The sequence below is a fragment of the Hippopotamus amphibius genome, chromosome 2, assembly GCF_030028045.1.
Source record: "Hippopotamus amphibius kiboko isolate mHipAmp2 chromosome 2, mHipAmp2.hap2, whole genome shotgun sequence".
Taxonomy (NCBI): domain Eukaryota; kingdom Metazoa; phylum Chordata; class Mammalia; order Artiodactyla; family Hippopotamidae; genus Hippopotamus; species Hippopotamus amphibius.
Genome location: NC_080187.1, coordinates 32,903,620 through 32,928,944, shown reverse-complemented (window position 1 = coordinate 32,928,944; position 25,325 = coordinate 32,903,620). Strand labels below are relative to the sequence as shown.

Below are 25,325 nucleotides of genomic sequence, written 5' to 3'. Positions count from 1 at the left end.
TGTAAAAATACCTGATCAGCTCTGAATTTGTGCATAACATGTAGCTTAAAAGACAACTGAAGATGGCAAGAAGTATCTACAACCATTAATTTTCTAAAACTATTCTAATAAATAATACTATTGAAAATGAATTTACTGTTTGATGTTTTGCTAATTTTCACATGGTATAATTAACTCATAATAATTTAAAGGAAAAGCAAACCTAAAGAGCTCCCCTTTGATACCTCTTTCCTAAATCAGGGTAGACCAATTATTACTTACATAGTTAAAACTCTTACCATAGATTCGGAGAGCAGTAACTTGTAAACTTTTTAGTAATTCTTTATTTGCTCGTGCTGCAGCAGTATGGATAATGTCAATAAGCTGTGTTGAGAGCTCAGGGTTTCGGGAGCCAAGATGAGCAAGCTGCAATGGTAAACCAGCCAACCAACGCGATAACACTTTACTACGATATCTAAGGCCAAGGGAGAAAAAAATAAAGTGTAATTTTCAAAGACAAGGGAAATAAATTTAAACACAGAATATTTTTAACTTAAAGCACCACACAAAGTGACAAATCATTTACCAATAACACCACATTTACTTATTTAAACATCTGAGAGCCTATAAGATGGCCAGAATAATTTATTCAGCTATAGCATTTTCTAAAGTTTTACCCACTATGTTAAAAAGGTCACGTGATTTGGGGCACTATGTAAACTGTATTTTCATCTTAAAGGACACAGACACTACTTAACTCTCCGTGAACTATTTATACTGATCAGTGTTAATTATTATACTATATTAAAGTCATTGATGTAGGGTGCCCCACATTAAATGGCTTCATACTTGTGTTATTTTACTTCTTTCATATACTTGCTAATACTCTAATGTCTCCTTACCTCGGTAACAGCAATCACTTTTGCTGTTACCCTGCCAAGAGCTTAGTGATTTAAGCACGACCTTTGTAGTCAAACACACCTGAACTTAAGTCTCAGTTCTGTTGCCCTTTAGTTGCATGACACTCACCATCTTATTTAACCTAAGCTTCCAATTCCATCTGTAAGACAGAAGCCAACAGTACCTACTTCAAAGTATGAGAATTATTAAGAAGTTAAGAAAAGCACCTGACTTACAGTAAAGACTCTAATATGTTCTAACAACTACCTATGTATGCTGAGGTATCCCAGATCTCTATCTTCCACCCAAACATCTCTTCCCAACTATCCCAAATAAACGTCAAACTCATCATATCAAAAAACTGATTCCTTAGTTCAACTCTTTGTGTTGTCTGTCTCACCTGATGGCACCAAACTAAGCCAGAAACCTTCTCATCTTCTACTGCCCTCATTTTTAAAAAATTTATTGAAATATTTTTGACATACAGTATTATGTTACATTCAGATATATACTACACAATAATCTGATAAGTGCATACATTACAAAATGATCACCATAAGTCTAGTAACCATTTGTCCCAACACAAAGTTATTACATATTCCTTATGCTGTGTATTACATCGCTGTGGCTTATTCACTTTATAACTAAGTTTGTACCTCTTAATCCCCTTCACCTATTTCACAACCCTTCTTCTACTGCCCTCATTCTTTTTTCTTTTAATAAATTGATTGATTGATTGATTGATTGGCTGTGTTGGGTATTCGTTGCTGTGCACGGGTTTTCTCTAATTGCAGTGAGCGGGGGGCTACTCTTCATTGTGGAGTGCGGGCTTCTCATTGCAGTGGCTTCTCTTGCTGCAGAGCACGGGCTCTAGGTACGTAGGCTTCAGTAGTTGTGGCACGTGGGCTTAGTTGCTTCATGGCATGTGGGATCTTCCCAGACCAGGGATCAAACCCATATCCCCTGCACTGGCAGGCAGATTCTTAACCACTGTGCCACCAGGGAAGTCCCCGCCCTCATTCTTATACCATGTGTCCCAAAATGTCACGAAGGGCCAGTGGTTTAACCTCCATAATTTTTATGGGAGGCAAAAGAAAAGGCTGAGGCTGCTATAGGTTGTTCCAACTGCCCTTTAGCTGCTAAGTGGACAAGTGGAAATATATGCTCAAAGAGATTTTTATCTGCCTAGTTATGCATATATAGATTACTGGCACTATATACTTCTTTATAAAATTTTTTCTCTTTTCTTAAAAGCAATCAAATAGGATAAAAAGAGTGAATTTCTCCAAAGATTTAATCACCCTATCATCTTATTTAAATACACTACAAAATAAATTCGTGAGAAAAAGAAAGGTAAAATAACAAAGGAAACTTTACCTGACTCTGTAAGATCTCAGTTCTTCTTTCTGATAGATTTTACTGAAAAACTTCAGTAACAAAGTCCGAACTGGAAGGAGAAGGCCTCTCTGCTGATACAATGTATAAACTGCCTTAATGAGAGACTCTGTAGCCTCTAAAAACAGAGAAAACAACTGCATATGAATCAAAAATGTTTCCTCACCAGCTCCCTAATTCTTCTAAAAAGCACAGAAGTACTTTACTTTGTTCCTATGACAAAGCAGATTTTAGCCACAAAGTGATGACCACCATCAAAATCCTACAGCAATGGCCTACGACAAAAATCAGACCAACCAGAGACCCCAGTATACATTTTCCTAACAGACAACAAACATAGGTAGAGACGACAAAAACCAAAATACTCGCAAAGTGGATAAGCTGGGAACCAAACATGAAAGCTCTCTTTTCAAATGAAAAGAATTAGTAAGTCAACTAAAAACTGACTTAATGCAACATAACTTCAAGTTAGAAGAAAAGTAAAGAGATAAGCAGGACTCATCAATTTCTCATCAAATTAGATCAGAAGAGGGTATTTCTTCATCATTAGGCTCAATGTCATTTCATCTTAATAACACCTACCTCCTTTCACTCCAACTCTGTAATCTAGTCGAAATCCTACCGATCTGCTTCAGAGTGAACCTACCCATTGAGAAAGGGATGCACTGAGCCACAAAAGATTCCAGTGTTCAAGCAGATATTCCTTTAAAATTATGCTAGCTGCCTTTTATTGCTTGAATGTAAAAAACTTGACTGTGTGAAATGTTTGAAAGTCATCAACTCAAACTTAGACTCTGTATAGCATGCGTAAGAGCACCTCTCTTAAATAAGGATGAAACAGTAACACCTACCTCTGTTTGGTTGTATCTGCATTAACCTCCATGAGACCCCAAGCAATCTGTTCAGCTGCTTACTATTTAACCTAGAGCCATCTTCAAGGGTCTCTGTTACAAATTTCCTTATCATTTCTATCCAACTGGAATCCTTCTGCAAAGTTGAGGCATTTGCCAGGGAGACCATGATATCAGACAGTGTTAAATTCAGTAAGAGATGATCTACATTATTGGAGAGAATCGTGCAATGCTTGATGCTAAAAACAAACAAAGACACATCTATAAGTGTTACATCTACCATGTTTGCTTCACTTAGAAAACTTAAAATAATCTATCAGTGGGTCAAATATATTCCTCCTAGGATGAACTGCCAAGAAGGCAGGTATATAAAGCTACTGCTTTGTAAATAAACCATTCATTATGGAATCAGGGTTGTTAAGGCATAAATTGAATGCATATTGTTCAGTTCAGTACCCAAGCTGCTATTCACACAAAAAATACAGGCCCTTGAAACAGTGCTTGGTAATCCTAGATGTAACTCGGATGTAAGACTTAAAAACCTCGACACATCTGAAGATTTTCTTTAAGTAGATACTTAATATTAGGATGGAAGTCACAGTAGACCTTGATTCTACGTCTAACTAATTTTGACTTAACAGAATCACTAACTTCTCCTGGTTACAATTTCCTTATGTGTGAAATAGGAGACTGGTCCAGATAAGCACTATTCTGAAATGACAATTTTATGACTCACGTGTTAAAATTACTTTTTTCTACCCAAATAAAACACATCTCTTTCAAAGCTTGAAAGAAATTAAAAACAAAAATAAAATAAAACAAAAAAACCTTCAAACAGAATACCTTAACAAAACAAAATTTGCAACTTAGGATATAAATACTCATTTCAAGCTACACTGTACTCAACAGCAGAGCCTATTTATCTTCATGTTTAGAAACAGGTAAAATTGATTAAAATAAAGAATACTAATTTATTTTAAGAGAAAAAGTTAATTCTGTATTAGGCATGAGCAAGGACACAGTAGTGAGGAACCACAAATACATGGGAAGGAAAATTTTAAAAATTTGGTGCTATCAAGGCATCAAATATAGAGCTAGGAATGACAAATGAGCTTAAAAAAGTAAACTGGGACCAGACTATGAAGAGTTGAAGGCTAAGGACACTAAAATCAACTCTGCAGGCACATAAGTAACACAGTTGAAAAATTCTTTCAGATGGAGAATTCTGTAGTAGAAAAAGAAAAAATCAGAGTTACAAGACTCTAAGCAAAGAAGCAGTTGTATGTCTTTTTGAGCAATACAGGCAAGACATGACAAGTGCAAGAACCAATGCTGATACAGACTGGAAGAAAGGGAGACACTTAGGAAGAATAAAAATTAGCTGGATTTGAAGTTTGCTTAAATGTATACATGTATGTGATGAGGATTGGAAGAATCAAGGGTTCTAGCACTGGTGACTGGTAAATGGAGATGAAAAGCAGAGAGAAATACCCAGAAAATAAATTCCACTTTTGACATGTTGAGCTTACAGTGTCTCTGGTATAAATGGCCATCAAACAACTCAAGGTACAAGCCTGACCCTGGAGGGATGAGTCTGACCTATTTAAACTGAAATTACCCACATGACCACTCCTAACTACAAAAGAGGTTGGGAAATCTAGTTTTCACTTTGTGTAGTCATACGCCCAGCTAAAAACTGGGAATTCTTTCACGAAGAGAGTGGAGAATGAATGAAAACGGATAACTAGCGATCTCTACCACAAACCCAAAATTACTAGTAGGTTCTTTGCCAAACTGCTCAGCACCCAAAACCAAGGCATATTTTACAGTAACTAGACCACACAAAAACTCAACTGCAACATTTCTTCACTATAGGTAGAGCTTTCCAAGATTTACCTAAATTTATCTCAAGCAACAAAATCTATTACTGTCTGAGGGTAATGGACTTTACAAACTTGGGAGAATTCATCTTGCTCCTCCAATAACTTATACAAAATTTTAAAGTCTTAACATACGACCACCAATCCTACGAGGGACGCAGGCCACTGGGGAAACCCATTTTCAATAATGATAGAGTAGGTAATTAGAACTAATCCCCTTCCTGAAAATAACTTTAAAAGCTGGATGAAATAGTTTCTAACAACTCAAAAGCACTCAAGAGCTAACAAGATAATCAACATATACTGGGTCCCCAAACCTAAAATAAAGCAAGACCTCAGCACTCAAGGCTTAGCCCTGAGGGCAACTGCCAATTCCAAAGAAAAGGTTAGAAAACCGAAGTAACCTTTTAGAGGCCTCACGGTGAAAGGTCAAAGCCCAGGGCCTGCAAAACACAGGGACTTTCATACATTATCCCTACTTCAAGCTGGACCCTTAAAGTCCTCCCTTCCAGGGTAAAGGTGAACTGGAAATAAAAACAGCTCTTACATAAAACGTAATCCCAGTTGTGCACCATATCATCAGCTAAAGTGACAATTTTTCCCAACTAGATCTATAGGTTCAACACAATTCCGATCAAAATCCCAACAAGTTATTTTGTAGTTATCACCAAATTTGATTCTAAGTTTATACAGAAAGGCAGAAACCTACCCAACACAAAACTGAGGCAGAACAAAGTTAGAGGGACTCATACTGCTCAATTTCAAGACTTACTATACAGCTACAGTAATCAAGACAGCACAGTATTGGTGAAAGAACAAACATAAGTTAACGGAAGAGTTCCAAAATAAACCTACAAAGTATAGTCAACTGATGATCTTAGACAAAGGAACAGAAGCAATCCAACAGAGAAAGGATAGTCTTTTCAACAAATGGTGTTGGAATAACTGGACAGAAAGTCTAGAACTAAAAAATAAAAACAGAAAACAAATTTGACAAATGTATGTTCGAATACAACTGAACAAAACTAAAAAATTAAAGCCTGGAAAATACGAGGTAGAGAGAAACAGGCAGAAAATTCAATAAGCAGGTCTAACATACATTTAGTTGGAGGCTTTCAAGGAAAGAAAAATGGCACTATGGCAATTTTTTTTAAAGGTGATAATTTTTCAGATGTGTTTAAAGACATTTCATTCAAGATTCAAGATCTCAAACTTAGGGACTTCCTTGGTGGTGCAGTGGTTGAAAATCCGCCTACCAACACAGGGAACATGGGTTTGATCCCTGGTCCAGGAAGATTCCACATGCCATGGAGCAACTAAGCCCGTGCGCCACAACTACTGAGCCTGCACTCTAGAGCCTTCGAGCCACAACTACTAAGCTTGCGCTCTAGAGCCCGCGAGTCACAACTACTAAGCCCACAACTTCTAAGCCCACTGAGCCTGCACCTAGAGCCCATGCTCCACAACAGGAGAAGCCACTGTGATGAGAAGACCGTGCACCACAACAAAGAGTAGCCCCCACTCACCACAACCAGAGAAAGCCCGCCTGCAGCAATGAAGACCCAACGCAGCCAAATAAAGTAAATAAATAATCTTTAAAAAAAAGATTCAAGATCTCAGATTTTAAGAAGTTCACTGAATCCCAAGGAAAATAATTAAAAAAGAAAACCACACCTGGATACATCATTGTCAAACTGCAGAAAACAAAAGACAAGGAGAAAAGTCTTATGGGAGAGGTGGGGGCGGGGAGGTAAGTTTTAAAGTAGCAACAGTTAGACTCATAGCTGACTTCCTAACACAGCAAAGGAGACCAGAAGAGAGCAAAGTGTTACTGTCAGTATACTCAAAGAAGAAAAATGTCAAACGTAAAGTACTGTGCTCTGCTAAAACAGTCCTTAGAAGTGAAGGAGAAATAATATTTTTACATTAAAAAAAAAGAAAAACCTCCAGCAGATTCTAAATGATTCCAAATGAATGAAGAGAGATGGAAAAAAAGAAGAGCAAACAAGTAGGATATACAGATAAAACTCAAGAGAACGGATGCAAGTTTTCCAAAATATTAATTTTTGCTTGAAAGCTCAAATTTTATCATTGGCACAAATACTGTTTTCCTGTAACTTATAGGCTGACTCTGTTCATTTTTGAGAAAATATCTACCAAATACCCAAGTCTGAATAACCATAGTTAGTCATGCTTTCAAATTAAAATCATATCCATCACAGAGAATATTCGCAAACAGAATAACAAGTGTATTTCCTTGAGACAACCATCATTGTTTGGTATGCAGCCAAAATACTTTAGGCACACGTCCCATTTCATCACACAGAATATTAAAAATATGTGTTTTCAAGGACTGTGACTTAGTAAAATTAGTAATTTTTACCCCTTCATTAAGAATAGTTTTAAGTGAAACTGGCATGTTCTTTTAAACTATGAAAGCATGGTGATGAAGAACACTGTTGGCCCTCCACATCCTTCTACATCAATGTATTCAACCAACAATGGATCGTTTATCACATTTATGATTCCGCAGATGCAGAACGTGCAGATCTGGAGGGCCCACAGAGGGCCTACTAAGGAGAACTGAGCATCCACGGATTCTGGAGTCCGTAAGGGGTCCTGGAACCAAACCATGGAAGATACTGAGTGACAGCTTGTACAATGTCTAGTTGTACAGTTTGGTGCCACTGCCTCAATTCATTCTAAGACACCAGGAGTTTTACCCACCATTGCTTTTGTACCATAAGTACATATGTCAGGACAATGAAAAAGGTAAATAATGTCTTAATATAACTGTAAACATAGTTCTGACCTTGTGGGCCCTAGGAGTCACAGACCATACTTTGAGAACTGCTGTCTTAGGCATAAGAGTAAGCTAGCTAACTGTAATAACTGTCTCACAGTAGCAACTATGATCTACTGTTTACAGGAAACCCCAGTGAGTTCCCTGCACCCCCAACTTAATTTGTTCTATTCCTTTATTCATAAGGGTCTCCCAAAGTGATACTGGTCCTTAAGAATTTCAGATTCTAGATCTTCAATGGAGTCCTTATTAAACTTTCTATATCTCACTCCAGGCATACCTTGAAGTGCGGGTTTGGTTCCAGACCACGACGAGCAAGTTAATATTACAATAAATCAAGTCATGTGAATTTTTTTGTTTCCCAGTGCATATAAAAGTTATTGTTACACTAAACTGTGGTCTATTAAATGTGCAATAGTGTTACGCTTTAAAAAAAATGTACATACCTTAATTAAAAAATACTCTATTGGTAAAAAATGCTAAGCACCATCTGAGTCTTCAGTGAGTCACAGCAGTAACAACAAAGACCACTGATCACAGATCACTATAACAAATATAATAATGAAAGTCTGAAATAGTCCTAGAATTACCAAAATGTGACAGAGAGACATAAACTGAGCAAATGCTGCTGGAAAAATAACGCCAACAGACTTGCTCATCAGGGTTGCCACAAACCTTCAATTTATAAAAAATTATGCACTATCTGCCAAGGGCAATGAAGCAAAACACAATAAAACGAGGTATACTTGTATAATACATTCAACAAGTTTCTTCTTACTAAGTAAGCTTCTCTACTATCCCAGATGATCTTTGCTTTTAGGCTTAACAAACATTTCTGTTCAATTTAACTATAGGAAGCCTAGATTTCTTCTACAGATGAAACTGCAAGTCAGCTTCCTTTTGATTTCTGCTTAAGTACAGTTGACCCTTGAACAACATGGGTCCACCTATACGCAGACTGTTTTCAATAAATGCCAATGACAGTACTACACAATCTGCAGTTGGTTGAATCTGAGGATGCAGACCCAAGAATATGAAGAGCTGACTATAAAGTTCTACGTGGATTTCTACTGTGCAGAGGGTCGGCACCCTGACCCTCGAGCTGTTCAAGGGTCAACTATACTCAATTCCTACTGCACTGTCTTTCTCTGCTTATTCTATCCTCAGGTTTCCACAAAGAATCTATTTGTTAGTACCTTTTTCTAAAATGTAATCAAACACATACTGTCTGAACTATTATTTACCCATTATGTTTAATATAGCTCACTTTTTAAAAACAAATATTTCTAAAAGAAACTTTGTCACTACCATAAAGAGAAAATCAGCCTTTCCCAATACACTTCGCAATAAATTCCCAACCACCCAACCACCACTTAGTTAATCTCAACTTGCTACATCAAAGCTCTCTAATCCCTCTGAAAACATAAACTAATTTTCCCAGCACACTGGAAAAAGCTTCCCAACCATTAAGACTACTCTAGTTAGCAGTGAACTTTTCTCTCACAAGCTGATCTGTAGCCCAAAGGCAAGACTTAGCTGTATCTATTCCCAGTACATATTAGAATTACCTCATTAGAATAACCACCACATAAACTAATAAAGGATGAATGCAAGAAGAACGCTTTCTTAGAGATCACTCAACTATAGAGAATTTTTTAAATGTCAATATTTTCAGTAACGCCAGTTACATCCTTTGATACACACAAAAGAATTGAAGGCAGGGTTTCAAACAGGTATTTGGAGACCAATGTTCATAGCAGCACTACTCACAACAGCCAAAAGGTGGAAACCATCCACATGTCCATTGACAGATGAACAGATAAAACACGGTATATACATACAATAGAAGATTATTTAGCCTTAAAAAGTAATGAAAACATGGAAACAACTAAGAGGTTCTTCAGTAGGTGAACAGATAAACTGTGATACATCCATAGAATGGAATATTATTTAGCACTAAAAAGAAATGAGCTATCAAGCCATGAAAAAAAACATGGGGGAGGGTAGGATGAATAGGCAAAGCACAGAGAATTTTTAGGACAATAAAAATACCATGTATGATACTATAATGGTGGGTATATGTCATCACACATTTGTCAAAACTCACAGAATGTACAACACCAAGAGTGAACCCTAACAAACTATGAAGTGTTAATGATGTGTCAACTTAGGTTCATAGATTACAACAAATATATAACTGCGGTGTGGGATGCTGACAGAGAGGGAGGTTATACATCTGTGGGGGCAGGAGTACGGTATATGAGAACGTTGTACTTTCTGTTCTATTTTACTATATGAATCTAAAACTGCTCTAAAAAACAAACTCCATAAAAAAAAAAAGGAATGAAATGCTAGTAGTGCTACAGCATGAATAAACCTTGACGATATCGTGCTAAATGATATGAGGTACCTAAAATATTCAAATTAATAGAGACAGAAAAGTAGAATAGTGGTTCCCAGGAGCTGGGGAGAGGGGAGCATGGGGAGTTAACTGTTTAACGTGTACTGAGTTTCAGTTTGGGAAGATGAAAAAGTTCTAGAGATGGATAGTGGTGATGGTTGCACAGCAATGTGAATGTACTTAATGCCAGTGAACTGTACACTTAAAAATGGTTAAAATGCTAAATTTTATATTATGTATATTTTACCACAATAAAAATAAATAACATCCTTTGTAACTGCACTTCAACCTAGGATTAAAAAAATTTAGACATAAGGTCAAAAATTAACTGAAATACATGAGTAAGTGTGAAGACCACTGGCCTAAACCACTGTTGGCTCCCCAAGCTTTAACTTGTGTTGCCCACCACAAGCTATCTGCTAAACATTCAGTGCACTTCCTTATGGAAGTACAAAAGCAGCCTATGGTCCCTAAAAACAAATCACTGCGGGAAATTATGAAGAATAAATTATACTGCCAATCCATTTTTTGTTAAAAATTCCAGAATTTCACCACCTCAGCCTCTCCATAGAGTTAACTCATTTTTTCACCTTTTATATCTTGGCACAAAACACTTTATCAGGGCAGCCTTCCCTAGGACTCTACTCCCCCAATGAAAGAGCAGGACCAGCTCCTTATTAGATACTCTTATATTACCCTACACTCTTTTTCATTGATCTTATCACAGTTGGTCACTGAAAAGAATCATAGAAATAAACATCTCCCTCACTAGACTGTACTCCATGAGAACCGGCACCCTACCTATCTCCTTTCCCACTAAATATTCAGCATCTGGTATAGTAAGTGCCTTAAACATTTTAAGTGTCCACCGGCACCCTACCTATCTCCTTTTCCACTAAATATTCAGCATCTGGTATAGTAAGTGCCTTAAACATTTTAAGTGTCCAATAAAATGAATAATGACAGTATAACCATATACTCTTGAATAACTGACTTATATTTAATGGTCTACCAAATTCCGAACATCCTAACATCTTTAACCTCACTTTGCTGAAAATTATATCTGAAACCTCTTACTGGACAAAATATACACACATACAATTCTATTCAAGAGTTCAAGGATACTCTGAAGCTTATCCATGCACCTGATTAAAAACTTTTGCTTTAGTAAGAAAACTTTATCTGCAGGAAACGAACCCTAATAACTTACTTGCTCAAGAAAGTGCCTCCCTATTTAATTCTCTGTCCCCTCCAATTCCAGAAACTCTCTAAGTTAATGTTCCTAAAACACAGTTTTGATCCAATCAATAGTCTTCAATGCCAAAAGGATTAAGGATGAAAAACAAATGAAGTTCAGAGAGAAGAAATGACTTTCAGCATCAAAGCTAGTCAACAGCAGAAACCAGATTTGACCCAGATCTGTCCCATGTTCTCCATTACCTAATCTTATAGCTTTCTTGTATGCTATCTCCTCCAGTTAGTGCAATTGCTCATCCTTTGCTTCACTTCTGCCTGCTAAAATCATATCCATGCTCAGATACTACTATCACAGTCCTGTTTGTTTAACCTAACAAGGATCTGTCTCTTCCTACGAATTACTACAGCACTTCTTAACTGTAAAGTTCTAATGACACTTATATATGCCTTGTGTTAAATACGTAAACTCACCTTTCCTCCTGCAAGCTACTGAGCTATTGTTTCTTAGCTTCAAAATCACCCTTCTACACTCTGCTTTGTGATCCTGGGACTAAGACACATTTTTTCTCTACAGCTAGCTTCTCGTTAGGCTCTGCCAATAAAGGTGTACTAAAGACTGGAAAGCTGCAGGAGGAAAATGGGACACTTTCCTTTCTGTTTACTTCTTAGTCCTGTTTTTGCTTCCTTTTGCCACCAGTGCAACCCAACAACTGTTCTAGAGGCCAGCAGCAGTTTATTCTAGTAGCCACAGCTGGTTCCAGGTTACAGTTTTCTGATACAGAACAAGCATCACCATGCCCCTAGAAACACCAGCACCATCCAGCCAGAACCCCCTTTGCCGAATCCTGAACCTCTGCCCCACAGGGCCCCTCTTTTGATCTCAAAGACATTAGTACCAGCTGAGCGCCAACCCCTTCCTAGAGGTCTGAGTTTTGGCTCCAGATAGCCTTTCCTCCAAGCTTCTCCCCTTCTCTTTATTCTCCCAGTCTAGAGGAAGTAGACACTTCCTGTAGGTGCTACCTCCACAATACCTTTTGTCTTTCCATTTCTTTAATACCTAGTTAACAACTGTTTGTATTAAATTCTGTTAAAATCACTAGTGTGATTTCCGTCTCCTGACTAGACCTTAACACACTCTTTTATCAATTTTAAGACTTTGTACCAATTTTAGCAATTTATGAAATCACTTAAGAGAACAAGGAATACACCGTAAGACACCTGATTATCTGTCATAATACTGTTTACAGTAAGCAACCAAAATAATTATTTAGTGAATGAATGAAAAGTTCATCTGCCTACAATAGACTTATCACTTCTGAGCATATCCTCTGAACTCTGCTCACTGATTCTCCAGGTAGTTTCTTCCTTTTGACAAATTTAAGAAAATCTTTTGACAGACTTTAAGATCCCTTCAAGTGTTTGCTCATGTGGGGGAACTGCACCTTTAGTGTTCTGGCTTGCACCTGCTTGTCAAATTTTTATTAGATAATTTGTTTTTACATTTATCTGCTCTCACTTGAGGTAAACATTTTAAATAACTTCCAAGCTTACATTTTTTTTTTTTTAAAAGTCCATCTGCTAATCCATAATCCTTTCTATTTATTTTAGAAAAGAGAACTATTTTTCTCCAATTATCCCTCTTCCTTCAGAATACTGATATTAGCTTCATTACCAGTTTCCTCATGTATAAATGAGAGCAAAACTAATGACCTTTAAGACATTCTCTCATCTAAAGATTCAATAATTATACAGTGCCTCTCACAAAAAAAACCCCACTCACCTAAGCAAATGTTATTAAACTACGTAATTTGATACCTGACACTCATTTAGCACAAAACACTCACTTTAAAGATTTAAAAAATAAGAATAAAAGTAAGTAAAACTGGAAGTCCCAGGGCTTAAAGTGACTTAAAGATCAGCCATACTACTACTTTTACCTTTATTTTACAAAATCTAGATTAAAACCACCTCACAGTGTAGAAAGTTCCAGTTTAAGGCTAATTATTTTCTGATAATTTCAGGTTAAACAGTGAAAAAGAATGGCAATACCTTTTATTTGTCTCTTTCCTTCTGTGCTTGGTTATTTCTTTTAAGGCATATGGAAAATTACTCATAAAATGGTGTTTGAAATCAATAAGATAATTCTTTCGAAGCCATGACTCCTAATAAAATAAGCAAAGATTAGAAAATCTGTAAGAAACAATAACTTAAAATAACAAATAAGACTTTAAGCAAAAATTGAACTACTTGTCAATACTCAACTATAAATTTACCATCATAATACACATAATGACATAATATGTAAATAAATCTTAAAATCAGAATAAATTGTTAGGCCATCCAATTTTCACCCACAGATCTTTTTGGTGCTTTTATTTAATTACTTTTACTTGCATTTTATCAGTTTAAAAGGAGAAAAAAGGGAGCAAGCAGATAAGATTTAAGAAAATTCTGAATTTGAACTACTAATACAATATTTACAAAATATATATGAAAGTCTTCTTCCTAGTGTTCCACTTAACTAACTTTACCATTCCCTCGCAATTCTATTACCCATTAAAGGTTATTTAACACTTTCACAAAGCAATGCACTTCTCTAAAGTTCTTCAGCAGTATTTGTCAACGTGTCATTTTCTCCTACTTGAAACACTGTCTTAATTTCAGATTACAACACTCTTATTTCCTGCTATCCAGAGAACCAATCATTCCATTTTGCCAAGGAATGAAGGGCTGCTTGGGTTGTGAGACCTGAGGTACTAAAATAGCTAGTCATCCTACATCTCCTTAGCTACCTTCACTGCATTCTCTTCTTCCTGACCTAAAAAATGTGTACTTGACAACTTCTCTTGGACTTCTAACAGGCATCTTATTTAACATGAATAAACTCAACTCTCCTCACAGGCAGTTACGCTGTCATTTGGACTTAACATAGGCATCATCCTTGATCCTTTTTTTTTCTAGGCAAACCAACAGTCCTGTTGGCTTTACCAGAATCCAGCTGTTTCTCATCACTTCAACCATTCTACTCCAAGCCACCATTACCTCTTACCTAGATTACTATAACAGCCTCCCAATAGTCTCCTTGTTTTTCCTCTCTCCTCCCTAAACTCAATTCTCTATATAGCAACCAGGATGATCTGTTATAAATCACACTCCAAAATAATACAGGAAAGGGTAAAGGAAATAGGTGTGTATGTAGGGCAGGACCAGTCATCCATGGGATCAGTGGTTAGAGTTTGGACTCCAGTTTTGCTAGAGCTGGACAGTGAGCACATGGGAGTTCATTAGTGTTTTATCTGTGAATTCGACATATTCAAGTTAAATAAACATAATTCAGATCATGCCACTCCTCTGCTCAAAACCCTCCAACATCTTTTCACCACACTCAGGTTAAAATCCAACTCTTTACCATGTACCACAAGCTACCACATGATCTGGCTACTGTCACTTTTTACTTTTTCTCCCTCACCATCTACCATTCTCCTCGTACCTCACCTGCACAGGCCTTCCCGTCATTCCTCAAATATGTTAATTTTGTTCTCACTTCAGGGTTTTGCACTTGCTGTTCCCTGTGCTTAGAAGGTTCTTCCCACAGGTCTTCACAAGACTTGTTCCTTCACTTCATTCAGTGACATTCAAATGTCAAGAAAGCATCTCCTGACCACTTATTTAAAACAGTTTCTTCCCCTGCACGTTCCATCACATGTTCTCTCTTTACCCCACTTTCATCTTTCTTCCTAATAACAACATCATCTATTTGTTTACCATCTATCAACCCCACCAGGAGCTAAGTACTCACCTTGTCAGTCATGTTTATCTCTGTATTCCCAGAGCCTAAAACAGAACCTAGCACACTGCAGAGCGGTGCTATTCAAACACCTTTCTGCAATGATAGAGTTGTTCTATATCTGTGCTGTCCCATACAGTAGCCACTGCCACGTGAAGCTATTGAGCACTTAAAATGTGGCTAGTGGAACTTCCCTGGTGGTCCTGTGGCTAAGACTCCACGCTCCCAATGCAGGGGGCCCGGGTTTGATCCCTGGTCAGGGAACTAGATCCCACATGCCGCAGATAAGAGTTTGCATGCCACAACTAAAGATCCTGCATGCCACGATGAAGATCCCACACATGGCAATGAAGATCTCATGTGCAGTAACTAAGACCTGGTGCAGCCAAATAAATAACTATTTTAAAAAACAAAAAGAGGGCTTCCTAGGTGGCGCAGTGGTTAAGAATCCGCCTGCCAATGCAGAGGTCACGGGTTCGATCCCAGCTCCAGGAAGATCCCACATGCCGCGGAGCAACTAAGCCCGTGTGCCAAAAAAAAAAAAAAAAAAAAAAAAGAAATGTGGCTACTGTTTACTGAGGAACTGAATTTTTATTAAACAGCCACATTTATAGATGCTCTATAAATCTTTGACTCATGATTGCATCTAATTTTTCTTCACAAATTGGAATTCTCATGGTCAAAAGACAAGACATTTAGACAAAAACTAGTAAGCATTAAAATACAGAACTAAGACACAACAAAATTTCTACAGTGTAAAATTATAATACTGACCCAAAACTATTAACACAGGACTCCAAAAACCGAAGCTAATTTAAAAGTTAATGTTAAATTGTATTTCATTTTTAAAACTAGCTATATATTAAGGATACACACAGTATATCAAAAATAAGCAACTTCAGTAAGGATCTGAGTACTCAATCACTGCAAATAAGATTTAATGTAACTTGAGATTTCTCTGCAAAGCAAAGAGTAAAGATTTCAAATTCCTAAAAAAGGTTTAAAAAATACTATTTGGATAAAAATGAAATTTCTCAATTGTGCAGCAAAACATAAACACTATATGCATTTAACAAAACCTAAAAGTAAGCAGTCAGTGACCCTAAGGTTGCACCTAATTACAGATGCCAATTTATCAATAGAAAATCTACACATTTTCTGAGAGAAAAGAGCTACAATTCTACCTGTGGTACATGATTAGAGTTCAATGCCATTTCATTCCTCCTAAAGTTTGAGCTGTTACAGGTCACCCAATACCTTAATTACTAAGCTGTAAGTGAAGGCGAGTGAGAGAGAGGAACTAACAGTGGCAATGGTAACAAAAAAATAAACTAACAACGTCAGCTAGTATAACTAACATACATATTTGCACTTTGTCTCTAAGATAATAGATCTTACCCTTATCGAGTTATTATAGTTCAACACAACAAATCTGCCAAGGTAAATCAGAGAATTCTACCAGTGGATGCTTTTAAATACTATTCCTATTTAAATTAACCACGCTCGGTTTATTTCAATTTTATACAGTATCCCTTTTTGGTATTCTATATAACCTTCAACAGTCTATGCAAAACACAGTCTTCTGAACTTAGTACCCCCTGTTAATGAACTGCTAATAAATATAGTCACGTTATAACACCAGATACTACTTTAAATATCCATAAAGTTAAGGCAGTGTTTAGATCCTCTGTCAGTGCTATCTAAATGATAGCAGATGATCCAAAATGAGCACAATTAATGAATGTGCATTTAGTCCTACCATTCTAATTACAAATACTATTACTGAAGCAATAATAAATATTAACCAATGCCCATGAGTAACCAAACACCAAAATGTCTGGAATTTTATTTTTCAGCTTTCCAAAAATGAAGGAAAGACTAGTACTTAAGATCTACACTGAATATCATTACTTTTACTTCCTATCTTAGCCTTTCGGCTGAAAATATAGCCATTCAAGACTCCAAGTAATATATACATTTGCTAAGATGCTGCAAGCATTATCACTGTGACTAGCCTACAATCACAGATTAATTGCCATAAAGGAGAGCAGGCTTTGCTTTCATAAAATCATATTCTATACCCCTAACCATGATCAATTTCTTGCCAATGTATGCAATAAATCATAAAACAGGCGCAAAATTGTAATCAACAAAATGCCATTCTATTAGAGAAAGCAATTCATTTAAAACATCCCTACAGATAATGGGTAATGTGTTAACAGAGACAGAGCAAGCTCTTATAAGAAACACACCCCTTAGTATGATTCTGTAATGCTTTCCAAGATTATCAAATACTATTATCATTTACCCCTAGTCTTATTTTATGTGTCTTACTAACTCATGTGAGCTTGAATCAAATAAAAGCAGCTAAACAAAGCTAAAAAACTGCCTTGTCAGTTTTGTACGTATGTAAGCAACTTCAAGGATTCACACCTGCCCTGTCAAGTTCCTGCAGAAATTCTTCTAAAAAACAGGTGCTTCAAGCTTTAAAGTATTGTTCTTGTAGCTGTCCCTTTTAAGATTAACCACATTAATCCAGCACCAATTAATCTTAGAGCCTTTTCTTCGTTACTCGTGCCATGCACTATATATCTTATGCACAACATAGCACTTTTAAAAAGCCACGAAAACGCAATTCTCCCCAAATAGAACGTAAATTTACTCATCAAGAAACACGTTTCTGCTATCAGCTTTCTAGCAAGAAACTGTTCTATGACTTGGAATTACTTAGGTTAACTTCACTCACACCATACCTACAACTACAGCTTTCCTACAGTAAAGGTAACTTTTTTTTTTAATTGCCAAATGCTTTTTAATTTTATTTATTTATTATTTTTGGGGGGGTACACCAAATTCAATCATCTGTGTTTATACACATATCCCCGTATTCCCTCGCTCCCTTGACTCCCCCCAGTAAAGGTAACTTTAAGAAATGTTTTCTGATCTTGTATCCTTTACCAAGAAAAAGCAGAAAAGCATACACTAAGCAAATCTCTGTGTAGCTTCTTCCCTAAAATGCAGTAGTTTAAAAACAACTCAGGCTTGATTATGAGATCTTTAGCTTGGTCCCTTTCATGCGATAAACTTGGTAACGTGACACAAACACAAAAGAAGAGACTACTTAATAAGTAACTTTTAAAATCCTATAAGAGGGCTCCAGAAACTATAATGTTCCTACATAATCAACCTGTCATCAACAATACATTATAACACTATTGTGAATCATAGCTAATAAAAACAAATGAAACCAAGCACACTGTTATGCATTTCACTTAAAAATTTAAACATACAGGTAATAAACTCAAAGAACTATTTTAATTCGCAGTTTTGAGCAAATGTAAGAAATAAGTTTATAGTTAAACCCTGGGAATTTTTGGAAAATACATAACCAGTTAGTAGTAATATGCTGATTTCTAATCTGTCCACTTATGATAAAAGGCATTACTCAGAAAATAAAGAACCCATTAGTTCTCACCAATTTATGGGTCTCATCATGTTGTTTAGAGAGTTTCCACAGAAGGGAAATAATATTAAGGACTTGCTGCATAACCTGCAGAGGTTCTCGTTCTATACCATTTCCAACAGAAGCAGCTAGTTGTGGAGGCACAGCTTCAATCCAGCACTCAATCAGCAATGGAATTATTATCTCAATAAATCCTTTCAAGTTTTCAGTAGATGACAGGCCTTCATCCACACTGCCTAGTCCTCCAACCAGGTACCTAGTAAGGAAAGGTAAGAATAAAAAAATTTTTTTAATTTAATTAAAGCACATTATTCCTTGCTTAATTTAAATTTAAATATAAAGTACCAGTAAAATGAAGCACCATGAATTGATAATTACATCGATCAACACTAGTAAGAAAAACAGAATTCTAAGATGACAAAGCCAAAAGACCATCAATTTTTACTTTTTATTAGGCTTTGCTAGAAATGAGTAAATTAATATACTTTGAAATGACTCCTCCCATCAGTACATAAAATCAAATTATGAGTTAACTGTATGAAACTATGGAAGACAACTGCATGCCTTCCCACCATTAGCCATCAACGGTCAGCAGTTATAATTCAATATAGGAAAACTGAGTGTGGACATAACTGAAATCCTTCTTACCGTAGCCTGAACTGTGAACTGACATTTGGCTGTGAACCCCCATTTTCATAAACCTGGATGTGTTGCTGGTCGTTGGCATGTTCCTTCCAGTTGATAAAAATGGAGTTGCTAGTGGCATGGGGATTTTCTTTTTGTTCCTGAAGTCCTTCACTTTCTCTCAACCTACTGGATCCATCTGCCAAGGCCTGAAGGAATTTACTGAGTCTCACTAAGACTTTCAGCCTCCACTGCTGAGAAGTGAGTCTCCGATTAGGATTTACAGAAAGTATCCAGGACTGGGATCTGTCTCTATTTACCAGTCCTTTGGACAGCTGCTGATGAGAAATAAGTTCTACAAAATTCTTAAGCAATATACTGCTACGGCCAGTAATTAGAGCTGGGTACTGTTCCAGCAGAATGTCCAAAACTTTTAAAGAGTCCTCCTGAATTCCTTCAGTAATGTGAGTCATGGCACTAGAGAGATGGGCACTTACCAAAGGAAAAAATGGAGAAATTTGTTCAGCTCGTATTTTGGGGGCCAGGAATTGAAGAAGTTGAACTGCTGCTAATCGTACATTAGCATCTTTATCTGTAAACACAGCAGTCACTTCACTTAATATGTTTGAAAGGTGTGCATCAATTATAAATGGGTACTGAGACAAAAGGTCTTTAAGTCCAAGAAGAGCACTTTGTTTAACCCCAGCATTGTAGTGATGCATCTGTGACAGCAAATCCTATAAATAAAAATAAAAATACAAGTTTTAGGTACATACATATTATATCATTTTAAACATGGTAACTAAAACTATGCTAATAAACTGACACTCTAGTGAGTGTGGGGGTTGGGGACTGCTTCTGTAAATATTTTCTAAATGTTACTTTTAGAAAAATGTAGCTTTCATTAATATCAGAAACAGTTTTATCTTTCACATAGCTTTTGCTTAATAAACGCCTTACAAAACTTTCAGTAAGAATTTTCTCTTTTTGAAATTATCTACGCAGGATGAGGCACACTATCATTTAAAGTGACAGCAATCATCAGCGCCACTTAAAGACCTACTATGTACCGAATATATATTTATACCTATTTTCTGCCCATTTTAATTAGTCTTTCAGGGTGTCTGTGTATTTCATTCAGAGTATAACATATGGCAATTTTATTTGTGGAATAACTTACATAATCTGTAAAGAAACCATAACTTCAAATACTCTTTTGATATTATTTAACCCTCAGAGATTAAAAAGCAAAACTAGAAAAATGTATATCTTCACAAAGATTTGTTCACAAATGTTCATGACAACATTACTCGTAAGGGTCAAAAAGTGGAACAACTAAATGCCCATCAACTGATGAGTTAAAAAATATGACATAGCCCTGCACTAGAACACTATTTGACAATACAAAGGAATGAAGTACTGTTCTAATATGTGCTATAACATGCATAAACCACGAAAATACGCTAAGTGAAAGTCCAGTAACAACAGAACACATTTTGTAAGATTCCATTTAGATGAAATGTCCAGAATAAGCAAATCTTTACAGATAGATTAGTGGCTGCGAGTGACTTATAGGTATAAGGTTTCTTTCTGAAGTGACAAAAATGTTCTAAAATTAGATCACTGTGATAGCAGCATAACAATGTTACTATATTAAAAACCACTGAATTGTCCACTTTAAATGGTATTTTATTATGCATAACTTACATTTCAATAACTCTGTTAAATTTTTAAACAAAACCATTGCTCAAATTTCAATTAACTTCACACATCTCACTATGAATCTGGAATGAGCCACATACTATAAGAGTTCAAAAATGGATAAAGCAGGATCCTATCTTAACGAGCTACAAAAACAGCTAAAAACCTGTCACATAAAAAACGTCAAAAAGTTAAATATAGATATTATTTCCAGATGATATATTAATCATCAAATAAATATACAAGGGAGAAATCACTTTAACTTTAGCTGAGCAAGTCTTTCTGGAGGAAGCAGAAAAGCTGCAGTGGTAAAACATCAGATTTGGGTAGCAAACTCCAACCTTCAGCCCTTAATAAACCCTAAAAGTTAAAGCAACTTTTCACAAAAATGTAACATTCTAGGTGATTTCAAGAAAATCTGATTTTATCAAAATATTTATGATTTACCTTTATGTTAAGTTTTCTGTTGTTTGTTGGAAGTGTTCCATCCTCTTTGAGTTGCTCAGGCAGATGAATAGTCTTTGTTTTAAAGTTTGTAACCGTAGCATTTTCTAACCTGGGCTTCTTTTTACCAACTTTTAGTTTTACTTTTTGAAAATCATCTTGGCGTTTTCTTTTTTTGGTCATTCTTGAGTTCTATGATGAAACAATGAATAAAGACAAACTACCTTTGTGAAGTTAAAAAAAATCAGTTTAGTCAGGAGATATTTTTGGCCATGGAACCTTCTGTCAAGCAATGTTCTAAATAGGAAGCTTCAGTTGGGCAACGCGCTAAACACAAAACTTCTGTATACTTCAATTAATATATACACTTAAATGTTTTAAAAAAAAGAAAACTTTTGAAAAAATTTTTTGTGCTCATAGGACGAGAGGGAGGCAGCACAGAGTTGCTATGGATATACCTTGCACCCGCCAGGAAGCTCCTGACCCCTAGAAGTCCCCAAGAAACTCTAGCAAAACAAAGTCTGAATACTGATGTTATTATTTAATGCAACCTGTAATAGTTAGGGAAAAGTTTCATGAACCTAAGCTGGGTGCTTGAAAATGGGTAAGATTCGGATATGCAGCAAGGACAGTTAATAAACATTTTATGAGCAAGGAAAACAGAGTATAGATCAGGAGTAGGGGATAAGCCTGGTACAGGCAAAAATGAAAGTACCAGCATTTTGAATACCGGGAAAAGTTCAGACAAGATATAAACAGGAAACAAAAAAGCAGGGAGAAAAAGCAGCATAAGAGGAAATATACTGTAACAGAGGAATAAGGAACAAAGACCAGCTGGGCCACTATTACAATAAATAACTCAGGTATAACCCTGTCATCCTGCACTTCCCCTCTTCACAACATTCTTTCAACATACATCCAAATCATCCCACTTAAAATATCTTTAATGTGCCTCCTACCCATTCCCAAGTCTCTCCTAAAGTCCTTTATTTCTACTCAAGACTGGTCAAGTTTCTCCGCCAGTTTTCTTGCCTTGTCCCTAGTGTCCATTTGGCAGAGAATCACCAGAGCGCTCTTTCTAAACACAGATCTGACCAAGGCTCAGGATCTTTCAGCTGCTTCTTTTACTTGCTTACAGCGAAAATGCTTTGGCTTGACATATCAGGTCCTTCCTAACTTCCTCTCCAGCTTTATCTTCCCACAAACTAACCTCTATCTAAAAAACAGCCTCCAATATCTGGAACTAGCTCAGCCCTCCTTCAAGCCTTTCTCACACACTACAAAAATAATGAATTCTGTCTCGCACTGTACACCCACTGGAGTAGGTATCTCTGGAATAAATAAAACTTCTCCTGATCTATCATAATTATCCTATGCCTAGCTATTCTTTTTTTAAGTCACAATGCTATATATGGGAGTCCAAGAAATTTGAGTAAAATGAAGGTTTGCGTTATTGTGAGGTTAACAAAACGGCTGGTGCAAGACCAGACAGCTGAAGTTCCAGGAATCCAGAAACCAATCATCTATGACATTATATCCAAATTCACATGATTGCAAGATTTTACGACATTAGAGCCCCATGATCTAGGGTTTGGCCACACAGGTTAATAGCAGATTCAACAGGCAGAGTGACCAGGTTCTTATCCAGACTCTTCCACCTTCTAGCCATAGTTAACCACCGTGCCTCAGTTTTTACCCACAAAATATGGATGATAAGAATGCTTACCTCATACAGTTATGAGGTAGGATGAATGAAAAGCAAATGAGCTCATATCTGCAGAATACTCAGAACTGTACCTGGCACACTGTTCTATAGATAGGCTATAAACACAAACATTTATTTCCTTAGTCTCAGGACCAAGCATAATATTAGACGCACAAAAGCATTCAATTCTCATAAGACCATGTGACGAAGGTGGTACTAAAACCATTCTGAAGATGTAGCTCAGAAAGGTTTGTCAATCCTTCACTAAGGAGTTGAAGGATTCATAAACAAGACTGAACTCTGCAAAACCAACTTTATGTCATACATACTGGAATTCAAGTAAGGACTGGAAAAAAGTGGCAAAATGGCTTGCCTTATTTCATTTATCCCAATATCAAATTTTCATCCCACCCTCACCTCTAGTTATTCCAGTCTAAAAAATGAGTAAGTAAAAACTAAAAACAAAACAAGGCCCTAATACTCACATGGCCTCTTTTAATTAAGCAAGCACATTTTGTGAGCTTTCCCTACAATTTTATTACTAGCTAGTACCAGAGGTGAAAATAAATGGAACAAGACATTCAGAAAAAATGAATCAATTAATCCCCCACCCCCCAATTCTCTGTTATCTTTAGCCACTAACTACCTAGTAAGTGTCCAACATAGTCTACTGTCAAGTCTATGCCATATTACCCATCTCTTTGTTAAAGGCTCTAATCACTCTACGGTTCTCCCTGCGTTAGGAAAAGTAATGATGGCCCCTCCTTGACTTTTCAAGCTGGTAAGATTATTTTTATGGTACAAAAAGAACATTTTTATACTAGGAACTAAAAATTTTATAGAAACTTGTTATTTCCGCTTAAAACGAAGATTTGCATAGTAGAGCAAATCAAACAGTCCGACTAAGCCACTTTTATAGCAGCTGGTATCGGAACGATGGCACGAACTCCAGCTTCAGGGGTTGAACTCTCACATCACTGGACCAGATGAGTCTCAAAAGTTTTAAAACTGAATTTCATACACTCCAACTGCAGGCTTTCTAATTTGAACTAAAAGGAGATTCTAGCGTATCAGGATTTCGACCGACTTGAATTCCGGCTAGTTTGTCTGCCACCTCATTACCCTCCCCTAATTTGCAACTTCTTTCCCCCGCCAAAAAAAAGAATCAAGAAAGCACAGTGTACTCGGCCTTTGGTAATTTCCTCTCCGAGCCTTTACGCTCACGAGTTCCTCCAAACTCTACCTAGCGGGCCAATCGGAGGCAGACCGGGGCGACTCGAGAGGGCCCATGGACCGAGCCAGCCCCGTAAAGACCGCTTAACCCTCCACACCTGGACGGCGACAGGGCCGATTAGGAGACGACTGCGCATCCCCACCCCCAGACTTTGGTCCCGCATCCCAGAAGTGAAGACCCCGCGGCTTTAAGAAACTACCGTTCCTTCTCCTCCAGAGGACAGCAGTCGGGACCACATTCGGGGAAACGGGGCCCAATCAGCGCACGCCGGCCTAAAAGTCTCCTGGACCCGAAACCGCGCGAACCCGCCCAGTCGGTTGAGGCGCTTCGAACGCCCGCGGGGCGCCCCGCCCCCGCACTGCCCCGCTCGGCACCCAGGCCCAACTCTGCGGGGGCGCCCCGGCCCGGACCCCGAGGCGCGCAGACAGGACCCAGCCGGCCCTGCCCGCCTGGGCCGCGGACCGGGGGGCAACGGCCCCGCGCCGTCCCGCGCCCCGGGAGGGCCCGGCCCGACCGGCGGCGGCGGCCGCTCACCTGAGGGCCCGGCCGGCACCGGGACGCGGAGGCAGAGGGAAAAGAGCGTCCAGGGACGTGCCCACGGGGCAACGGCGTGCGCCACCGGCCTCAGCCTCTCGCTCCCGGAGCGTGTTTTCAAATCGCCTCGTCCTCACGCGGCCGCGTCTCCTTCCGCCGCCCGGAAACCAGGGCCCCTCCCCCGCCGTGCCGCGCTCACGTGACCGCAGTCCGCAGCCGCGCGCAGCCGGGGAGGCGGGGAGGCGGGAGCGGGAGCGGTAGGCCCCGCCCCCAGGAGGAGTGGGGCCGGCGCCGGAAGCCCCCAGCGCTCCGGGAAGCCGGGAGCAGCGAGCGGAGGATCTGGGGACTAAGCTTGGCCGTAGGTCCAGCCCCGAGCGTCCCGGGCGTGCGTTTCTGGGACGTGTCGCCCTAGTTGAGAGCATGCCTT

The 25,325-nt window shown here is 37.9% G+C and overlaps 2 protein-coding genes across 7 annotated transcripts in view; one reads left to right on the top strand and one right to left on the bottom strand.

Annotated features, from left to right (window-relative positions):
* INVS (inversin) overlaps positions 1-7,724 on the top strand; it is a 188,419-nt gene extending 180,695 nt beyond the window's left edge. The window contains exon 18 of the mRNA XM_057720191.1: positions 7,539-7,724. Coding sequence (XP_057576174.1) covers positions 7,539-7,582 — 44 coding nt within the window. The 3' untranslated portion in view covers positions 7,583-7,724. The remainder of the gene's footprint in view (positions 1-7,538) is intronic.
* TEX10 (testis expressed 10) overlaps positions 1-25,073 on the bottom strand; it is a 53,179-nt gene extending 28,106 nt beyond the window's left edge. For 2 of the 6 annotated variants that reach the window (XM_057720202.1, XM_057720207.1), the window contains exons 1-8: positions 24,899-25,073; positions 21,429-21,617; positions 19,305-20,017; positions 18,669-18,912; positions 13,456-13,568; positions 3,126-3,364; positions 2,257-2,392; positions 279-454 (exon numbers count right to left, since the gene is read on the bottom strand). In XM_057720202.1, the coding sequence (XP_057576185.1) occupies positions 279-454; positions 2,257-2,392; positions 3,126-3,364; positions 13,456-13,568; positions 18,669-18,912; positions 19,305-20,017; positions 21,429-21,608 (1,801 nt within the window). In that variant the 5' untranslated portion in view covers positions 21,609-21,617; positions 24,899-25,073. Of the gene's footprint in view, positions 1-278; positions 455-2,256; positions 2,393-3,125; positions 3,365-13,455; positions 13,569-18,668; positions 18,913-19,304; positions 20,018-21,428; positions 21,618-23,151; positions 23,247-24,563; positions 24,621-24,898 lie in introns of those variants that run through there. The other 4 variants (XM_057720203.1, XM_057720205.1, XM_057720204.1 and 1 more) reach the window with 4 other exon arrangements.
* Positions 25,074-25,325: the final 252 nt, after the last annotated feature.